The 9,548-nt window shown below is 48.7% G+C and overlaps 1 protein-coding gene across 1 annotated transcript; it reads left to right on the top strand.

Annotated features, from left to right (window-relative positions):
* Nucleotides 1–2,768: 2,768 nt before the first annotated feature.
* On the top strand, nucleotides 2,769–9,243 carry SHISA2 (shisa family member 2). Its single transcript, XM_058547870.1, has 2 exons — nucleotides 2,769–3,109; nucleotides 6,248–9,243. Exons 1-2 carry the CDS (start codon nucleotides 2,776–2,778, stop codon nucleotides 6,799–6,801), a joined length of 888 nt encoding a protein of 295 aa, XP_058403853.1. The 5' UTR covers nucleotides 2,769–2,775; the 3' UTR covers nucleotides 6,802–9,243.
* The last annotated feature ends 305 nt before the right edge of the window (nucleotides 9,244–9,548 follow it).

Below are 9,548 nucleotides of genomic sequence, written 5' to 3'. Positions count from 1 at the left end.
TCCTCACTAGTAAAATGAGAATAGTAATTATGTCTTCTTCATAGGGTTCTGTGAGGATTAAATGAGACTATGTATGTAAAACTCTCAGCACAGTGCCTGGCACAGATTAAGCCGTAAATAATAATAATAAAAATGCTAATAGTATCTTCTAAGAAAAAGACTCAATCTGAAAAACTGAGTCTTCTCTCAGCCTCTTCTGGTCTAGTTTTAAGTGTCATTCCTCTGATGATTTCTCTGACCTGGTCTGCGGTCCCTACCCCTGGGTTATGTGCTTAAATTGACCCTGAACATCATCAGTCATAGCTTTTATCATACTCATATTATCTTTGCTTATTCAATTCTTTGTCTTTCTAATTTCTGTTTTAACCCAGAGACTTTGAGCTCTGTTTGAAGGAAATGGCCATGACATCTGGCTTCTTGGTGAATCCCCAGTCCCCAACACAGAACACAGCATACTGTAAGTCCTTAGCATGGATTTGTTGAATTAATAATTTGATATTAAAATTTTGTTAACTTAATAGATTAAGAAAAGTTGGTGACTGGTGCATTTAAAATACATAATTTTATGTAACTAAAAATTACAGCAACAAAACAGCGATGAAATAAAGTGCAATGCTTGAGAGAGGTTTAGCAAAAAGAATAAGGTGTTCGATCAGGGAGTAGGGTAGGTTTTTTTCTTTGATTTGATCTTGTTGGGGTGAGCGGAAGGATATCCACCATGTTTGCGTCTGCCCACTTACCAGACATACACAAGTGCCCAAAGGGTGTTTAAAAAGCAGTGTCTTTGCTGTGAATAAAATCGCCTTGTGGTCTATAGTCGTGGACTTGGAAGAGACCTTAGTGGTCATCAATCCTATGCTCCACTTTAAAGATGAAGCAACTGAGGCCAGCAAAATGCAGTGATTCTTTACCGGCTGGGCTGGGCCTAGAATTCAGGTCGGCTGACTCCCAGGCCCTATCGGAAGGGTCACTGGTTCCTTTAAAAATAATCACTGCTGCTTTAATAGCATCTGCACCTGTTGTTCCGGCTTCCGCAAGAGAGAAGCTATTAATTTCTCCTTCATCAAAGCCGAGTTTCTGCTCTGTCTGAACCTTGTTTGCTTCCTGACTGCAGCTGTCTACACCACTAAGGCCAAATGGTGAACGGCGGCACCTTTCTGCTCGAATCCAGTAAATCGCCACGCCCAAATATAGAAAGGAAAAAAACGACACAAATCATCCAGACAGTGGCCAGATTCGTGATGTCTTTGCTGAACTCTCCTCATTCTCCTTGTAGAAGCCTGGATCCCCGTAGACGCAGCCCCAGGCGCGCGAACCCTGCCACAAACAGCCGAGTTCTTTCTCGGCTGGGCCTGTGACAGGGGGTGGCCAGGACGTCAGATGCTGAGAGAGACGGTTAATCTGAGTGGCAACTTCATTGTCTGTAAAATGGAAAGTAATTATAATCCTTTTTTGGGAAGTATTGAGAATCAAACCGAATTTTGAATGCCAAAGATCTTCAATAAGCAAGTTTAATTTGCTTTTCTGATTATTGTTATTATTGTCTTAGCAAGGCCTAGATTCTTTAGGTTCTGTGTTCTCCCTCACCTATTCTAGTCGGCAGCCCACTGCCCGCAGCCGCACAGCTCTCTCCCCCGCAGTCGGAAGGTGAAGGGCTGGCGGCGTCTTGAGGCTTCCAGGGGCGGAGGGAAGCCCGCGCAGCACGCATGCGCGCCCGAGGAGCCGCCGGCCTCTAATAAGAGCGCAGCGCCGCGGCGAGCCGAGTCGGAGCTGGCTGGGTGCCGAGCGCGCTGGGGTTGCGGGCGGCTGCCGCGCTCGCCTTCTTCCGTAGCCGGGAGGACTGAAACTTACGTGAGAGGCTCCCCTCGGTGCGCACCTCCCGAGGGCGCAGCGGCCAGCGGGAGAGGGAGAGCCGGCCGAGGCTGCCCGGCGCCCGTGGGAGCGAGCTGCAGCCGGAGAGGCGGAGGAGGGGAGCCGGGGGCGAGCCGCCCACCTGGACCCGCGCCCAACAGCAGCCGCGGTCGCGGCCGCCTCCAGCCGGGCAGGCTCCCGGGACCGCGGCGGGGGCGCGCCGGACCCTCGCCCGCGCCCTGGACGGCAGCGTGCGCTGGGAGGATTGCCCGTCGGTCCTGCGGAGGGGAGCATTGGGGCTGCACCCAGGAGGACTGCTCGGGAGGCGGGGCCGGAGCCATGCGGACCGAGTTCGGAGCTGAGGAGGCTGAGCGCGGCCGGCCCCTGCACTTGCTGCCCGGAGCTCTGCGCGCGCTGCCCGCCTTCTTGGCCACTTCTCGCCGCCCGAGAGGGGAATAAAGGAGAGGAGGGACCCCGAGGCTGAAACTCTGCGGCAGCCACCTGGCTGCAGGTCCGCCGCGACGTGCTCAGCGGTCGTCCGACTGGAGTGAGCGTCCCCTCGGGGATGCACGGGGAAGGTACTGTCGCGGCTGAAGCCTCAAGGGGCTGCAGGACGGCAGGCCTGGGGGCCCTCTGACTCTGCACCCGAAGAGTTCCATCATCGAGTGCCCACTCTCAGCCCCTACTGGAACCAGGCCACCCGGCTGAAGGAGGGGATGGCTTAGGAGCCCCTGGCCCCGCAGCCCGGCGTCGTCGGCTCCCGGACGTCGCGGCAGAGGACCGCGCGGAAAGTGCCGCGGAAGGAACACTCAGCGAAGAGGTTCCGGCTTCGGCACCACTGGGACCGGGGGCTCCCCGGCCCCGACTTCCCGGGGACCGCTCTGCGCCTTCTGGAGACGCGCCGCCCGCGCCCAGGGTGGTGCCATGTGGGGCGGACGCCGCTCGTCCGCCGCCTCCTCTCGGAACGCCGCTTTCCTCCTGCAGCTGCTGCTGGCCGCGCTGCTGGCGGCGGGGGCGCTGGCCAGCGGCGAGTACTGCCACGGCTGGCTGGACGCGCAGGGCGTCTGGCGCGTCGGCTTCCAGTGCCCCGAGCGCTTCGACGGCGGCGACGCCACCATCTGCTGCGGCAGCTGCGCGTTGCGCTACTGCTGCTCCAGCGCTGAGGCGCGCCTGGACCAGGGCGGCTGCGACAACGACCGCCAGCAGGGCGCCGGCGAGCCTGGCCGGGCGGACAAAGACGGCCCAGACGGCTCGGCAGGTAGGGCGCGCCGGGCCCAGCGCGAAACGGGGGGAAGGTTGGCTCTGTTTCGAGGGCACGGACATGGGAGGGGAAAGAATTAGGAGCACTGAAATTTCAGAAAAGGATCTGGGACCAGGAGGTGGTGCCTGCCTTCTGGCCTAGCCATTAATTTGTGCGAGGTGGGGCATCCATTCACCACCCTGGGCCTCAGTTTCCCCATTTGTCAGCTGAAGAGTGGCTTGGCTTGGATTTTCCGAAGAAAACCAGGCGTCTAAGCCAGTGTGGGCCGCAGACAGCTCCACATTCCTCTTGTCTAAGGACTTCTGCGCTCCCTCTCATGTCTCCTCTCTCCATAGGTCTAACTTGTAGTAAGGGCTACTGTCTTGGGAGCACCCAAGGAAACGGTGAGGGGCTCCCTCACAAGAGGGCTGGCGCAGTTGCCCTGCCGTGAAGGCTCCTCAGAAGGAAGGCAGCTCCTCAAAAGGAAGGCAGCTCCTCAGGGCTTTCTCGCGGGTGATGCACTTTACCAGACTCCTGGGATTCTAATCCTGCTGAACGCGGGCTGCACCGTCCTCTGCCACAGGCCGGGCCGCTCTGGTGTCCGGACAGTTCTCCTTACTACGGCAGACTTGGTAGGTGTGACGACAGAGCCCTGCCCAACCTTGCTCTTTGTGGCTTTAATTTTTTTTTATTACATTTTTTCAAATTGCCAAAGCCGGAGTTAGAAAAATAAACAAATCTGGAAAAGAATTTGATGGGTTCCACTTTCCCCACTCTTCACACACCTCCGGGACTGCCTCCTTCTAGGCTCTGCACCCGTGTGTGTGTGTGTGGGAGGGAAGATTTCGTTCCCGTGTAGGGGTGGAGGTCAAATGGCAAACACGTAGTCCCAGAGGGGGTGTCTCCTCTTTTCTGCAGCTAGTTATGTCGAGGAGAGGACTTAACCAGCACCCTGAGCCCGGGGCTGGGCCTCCTGAGCTTTGGCACCGAGTGACCTCTTGTGTACAGTGCTGTCTCAGGGCCTGGTAAGAGGCAGCTCTTCTCAGTGCCCTTCCTTTGCAGTCAGGCATTTTCTTAGCAAAGCTCCTTCTATTGTTCTTGAATCTGCAGACAGGAGAGCTGAGGGTAATTCCAGGAAAGGGGCCGTCTTAAAATGCGAGCCCAGCTTTGCAGGGTGTGTGGCCGTGGAATAAAGCCTTGAGAAATGAGCCGAAGGCGAACCGATGCCTTGATGTGTGCAGAGTTGTGCATGTTCATGGTCTCTAAAAAGTTGGACTGACTTTGGACCAATCAGTAGGTAGCCGACTTCTCATGACACCCTGTGATATGTATGGGTGCCTTCTTCACTTGACTTGTAAATCTTTTTTCCTAAAGATTCTGTTCCTGCCACTGCTTTGCCTCATTGGGCAGTGCCAGGGCTTGGAGGAGTTCTGGACTTTGTGCAGTTATCCACACTTCCAGTTAGAAATCCTGGAGAGAGAACAGTTATTCCTCCCAAAAACTCATTATGTGGACTTGGACTGCTGTCAGCTGGTTTTTGCTCTAATGTTTGGAGTATTTTTTTACTGTTGTTTACTCCTCGATAACATATTCAGGGCAGGTATGGTAATTTAGAGAATGAAATATTTATAGCATGCATAGGAGAAGCCCAGCATCCCCTGCCCCACTCTGCTATGGTTGTTGGCCTGAGGAGAGCGTGTGATAGAACAGTCCTACTGTCAGAAAACCAGCTGTGCTGCAGCCTCTGGGGCAAGTGTTTCTGCCTGCTAAAGGGGCACTGTGTCAGCACAGTCTTGACTCTGTTCAGCGTTAACGGGTCAGGAAACCTTCAAATGTCAGCCTTTGGTTACATACTGAGAAAGTTCGTTTTACTCATAAGGCGTTATTTCTCCATGACTCCATGTGGTACTGTGTTCTAAACACACTGACTCCAGGAATTCCAGAGCAGTCAAAGGAGCATCATCAGGAGGGCTGCTGCTCTCGCGGACAGTTGGAAGCTGTTCCATGTACCAGATCTCGGAGGTGCGGGAGAACTGGGCTCCCTCCGAGTGCTGCCCTGCCCCACCGCCTGCTCTGCCAAGACCAGTGAGAGCTAGTCCCTGTCCTCATGTGTTTTCCAATCACATAGTCAAGGAGATGGGCAGGAAGACATCCAGAAACCCTAGGTTCTTGGTAATGCAGGGTGGAATTCCACAGAAGTGGCTTTTTTTTAAGTAAAGTAATTTAAAAATGGAGCTGGCTACTAATTTCAGTAAAGTGTTTATTTTTCAGAATAAACTACACTTGTTAAATATGACGCCCATCGCTTTATGCTTCTGCATAGCTCCCCACAGTTCTTCACACAGACTCCAGTGTCGTAACTCTGGGCCTAGCTGCTCCATCTCAGCCACCCTGGGCCTTCCTCGGTGCTTTTTTGGCTCATTGTGGGCTCTCTTCTTCCTCGAACAAATGTCTTGTTGCTCCCAACATTTGTTCTCCTTGGTGTTATTTCATTCTGACCTGCTTCCTGGAATAACTTCCCACCATCCAGGGCCACATGCTAGGCCCCACCGCCCCAGGACGAGCCTTCAGCTAGACAAGGATGGGTGGAGTTTTTTCACCCTTCTTTGACCTCTGTGTCTTACAGACTCTTTGGAAATGGTCGTGGCTAGAGTCTGACCTAAATTTTTGATTTATTTGCCTATGAAAAAAGAACTTGCCAGAAAATGGTAAAAGAAGTTTGCAAGGAATGTAAATAACTTTCTGGGGAAAAAAGGTCCTTTAAATAATTTAAACTCATTTCTACGCAGATCCTGCAACTATCTGTTGAGGCAGACTTAAGTTGGGGTAGTTCAGTTCTTGCAGGAATTTTAGAACAGTCTTAAAACATTAAACTCATATTTTTGCTAAATTGGATATTTGCCTCAATCAGTGTTGCAGCTGGTGAGTCTAGCTGTAAATATGAACAGTTTTGCTTTGGGGGGCCTGGTCCGTCGTGCCTGTAGGGCCCTACCGCCTTTCCTGAGCACTTGATAAAGGGCAGTGCACACAAACCCGCCCGGCCTGGGTCCTGCAATTCTGGGTGTCAGTGGTGCTCACTTATGCATCTCCACTGCCAGTCACCAACGTTGACTGCATTCTTACAGGCAATCATAATGTTCTGTTTTTATCCTTCAGTCCCCATCTACGTGCCATTCCTCATCGTCGGGTCCGTGTTTGTCGCCTTCATCATCTTGGGATCCCTCGTGGCAGCCTGTTGCTGCAGATGTCTGCGGCCTAAGCAGGAGCCCCAGCAGAGCCGGGCCCCGGGAGGGAACCGCTTGATGGAGACCATCCCCATGATCCCCAGCGCCAGTACTTCCCGAGGGTCGTCCTCCCGCCAGTCCAGCACAGCGGCCAGCTCCAGCTCCAGTGCCAACTCAGGGGCCCGCGCGCCCCCAACGAGGTCACAGACCAACTGTTGCTTGCCCGAGGGGACCATGAACAACGTGTATGTCAACATGCCTACGAATTTCTCTGTGCTGAACTGTCAGCAGGCCACCCAGATTGTGCCACATCAAGGGCAGTACCTGCACCCCCCATATGTGGGGTACGCGGTGCAGCACGACTCTGTGCCCATGACTCCTGTGCCGCCTTTCATGGATGGCCTGCAGACGGGCTACAGGCAGATCCAGGCCCCCTTCCCCCACACAAGCAGCGAACAGAAGATGTACCCGGCCGTGACCGTGTAATGTGAGGTGCGGCGGGTTCTTGTACGAGATGGAGGAAGACTGGAGAGCTGTGGCCTTGGGAAGGATTCCCAAGTGGAAGTCCTCGCATGTCGGTGATGTTTATGGCACGGTTCTTTTGGATGGCTTCATTTGCCCCCCAGCTGTATGAAAACGTCTCTCTCTGAATTAGCGTTTCTGGATATGTTTCACCCCAGTGCATGATTGATTTATGATGGAAAAGAGCATCACCTGGAGATGCCTGCATTGTTGCCAATGGTTGTGTGACAAATGCTTGAGCCCTTAAGTGCCCTTGAGGTATGGCTGTCAGAAGAATTTTGTAAAAGGATAGATTAAGGGTTTTTATTCTATCATTATTATTATTATTTCTTTTTTGTTTTTTACTGTACCAGATCAGAATACCTGTTCCCTCCCTTTTACCTGGGTAAGTTTTTTATAAGCATCCAAGGGGAAGACATAAAGAACACAATTATGAAAGGAAATCCAATTTGAACTCTGTGAGATTGGTCACTGATCTCAGTGTTTCACAGGCACATCTTAATTTCATTGTTAAAAGATATATATATTTTGTCTACTTTTGTGATTTTTTTTTGTCTATGTGCTTTTTTACCTTGTGTAGAGATCTTACTACAGTGATTTTCTACATTAAAAAGAGACTGAAAGAAATTATATAGTTACTTAACTAATGACATCTCAGAACTCTGGGATAATCTTGCAGTAGTGGGTGGTGTAGTAATAAAATCATTCATCTCCTTCTTGATTGTATCATCTAATTTTCCGACTTTTCAGTGACATCTGAGAAGTCATTAGGTGTTTTTTATATTGAAATCGTAAACTGTCACCTGCTACTTCTCCAGGTTACTTTGAGTTTTGCCGTGTGATATGGCTTGGCATCTCGTTCTCTTTGCTTTTTGGATCCCCATGCCTGCATAGGACTGAGTGCAGGTAATTACTGTCGTTATAAATGAAGATCAGCATTTCTGCCTAGATCTGATCCAACATTTTGTTTTCCCTATAAAAATTCAAAGAAATGCTTTATAAAGATACTTAGTATAGCTTCTCAGCCATAATCTGAGACTTGGGATGAAATTTAAACCACAGATATGATTTACTTTGTAAATCATAAGGCTTGTTATACTCTCGTTATCAAAATGGCTTATTTTTCAGGCAATAAGAGCTGTTAAGAGAAAAGCTTTTCAAAGAGATATTGCCTTTCTTCCCCCACAAAGTTCTTGTTTTCCTCTGTTTTAGTCCTCAACAAGCACTGTATTCATTACCAATGTTCTGAATTAGGAAATTCAAGTGAATTTATTTGTGTATTGTTTACTTATAGGAAATAAGTTTAAGTATGTGCAAGTAAATTTCCAACTGCTAGCAAAACCAAGATTTGTAATTAAATAAACCGTTGTAAGGTGTGATCTTTTACACATTTATATCCATATCTATAGTTTATCTATCATCTGTCTATTTGTCATCTATCTATCTACACTGTTTCTCTCTCTCTCTCTCTCATGACTGAATAATGTAAAACCATTGTTGGCAATTGGTATCAACAAAGATACTCAATCAAATTTTTTTAATAGCCAAAAGCAGGGGAGAATCATTTTACTTATTAATAAATATTTTATGGTATAAATTCCTAGGGCAGTTGGTTTTTTTAAATTTTCATTCTGGTTGGTAATTTTTCAGATGGTCTGTTAAATCTGTTAATAGAATAAAATTGCAAAAAATTAGAAATACTGCTTTCTAGAATGAAGAGCCTAGCTTTAAAAGTAATTAATATCTGGGAAGTTTGTATGCATGTTCTATGAGTCAGTGAGTATTATTTTACATATTCCATGGGAAGTGTTGACAACACAAAAGAAACAGTTTTTTGGAGATAATTATATTATCAGGCAAATGTGCGTTCTGTACATTGTCTTTGATGGAGGATTCGGGCTTATCTAAGGGAGAAAAATTCCTGGAAACGTGGAGGTGAAGGGGACCTTAGAGATCACCCAGTCTAGGGATTGGCAAACTTTTTCTTTTGGTAAAGAACCAGAGAGCAAATATTTTAGGCTTTGCAGGCCATGTGGTCTCTATCAACTATTCATCCTTGCCGTTGCGGCACAGAAGCAGCCATAGAGCATACATCAGCAAATGAGCAGGGCTATGGTCCACGAAAACCTTTCTGATGGACAGTGAAATTAGAATTTCGTACAATTTTCACGTCACAAAATATTCTTACGATTTTTTTCCCTACCATTTCAAAATATAAAAACCATCCTAAGCTCTAGGGCTACAAAAACCAGGCTGTGGGCTAGATTTGGCCATTGGCTATAGTTGGTCAATCCCTAAAACTAGTCCATCCTTACCCAATGTGGGAGTCCCTCTGCAACATTCCTGACAGCCTTTTTTAAACAGAGAGATGGAGAGTGCTTGCTTCTCTTGTACAAGGTTTTCCTTCTTTTCTATGTGGTGATTATCATGATGCAAGTAAATGTGCACTTTAAGAAATGAAATGAATTTTTCACTTAGTGAATGGTACTTAGTCTTTCCAAAATTATAACATCATTAGAAGCAACCTCAGACCTTTTCAATTTTGGTAAAAACTGGAGAAATTTAGTTGACAAAGTAAAAAAGTTCAAATACTTCGTTTAAGTGTACTTTCCTTACTGTCATGACATCAGAACCTATAAGGTGAAATATTTTCAAGTCTGTTGGAATAAAGAAGACTTAGAGATAGAAAAATAGTTTGCTGCTGCACATTT

The sequence above is a fragment of the Diceros bicornis genome, chromosome 9, assembly GCF_020826845.1.
Source record: "Diceros bicornis minor isolate mBicDic1 chromosome 9, mDicBic1.mat.cur, whole genome shotgun sequence".
NCBI classification, from domain to species: domain Eukaryota; kingdom Metazoa; phylum Chordata; class Mammalia; order Perissodactyla; family Rhinocerotidae; genus Diceros; species Diceros bicornis.
This window is presented reverse-complemented; position numbering and strand designations above follow the sequence as displayed.

What these genes read in the sequence shown, in the direction of transcription:
- SHISA2 (XM_058547870.1), top strand. Translation starts at nt 2,776, where the DNA reads ATGTGGGGCGGACGCCGCTCGTCCGCCGCCTCCTCTCGGAACGCCGCT. An exon ending in CGGCCCAGACGGCTCGGCAG is followed by an intron (nt 3,110 to 6,247) that starts GTAGGGCGCGCC and finishes TTTATCCTTCAG; the next exon opens with TCCCCATCTACGTGCCATTC.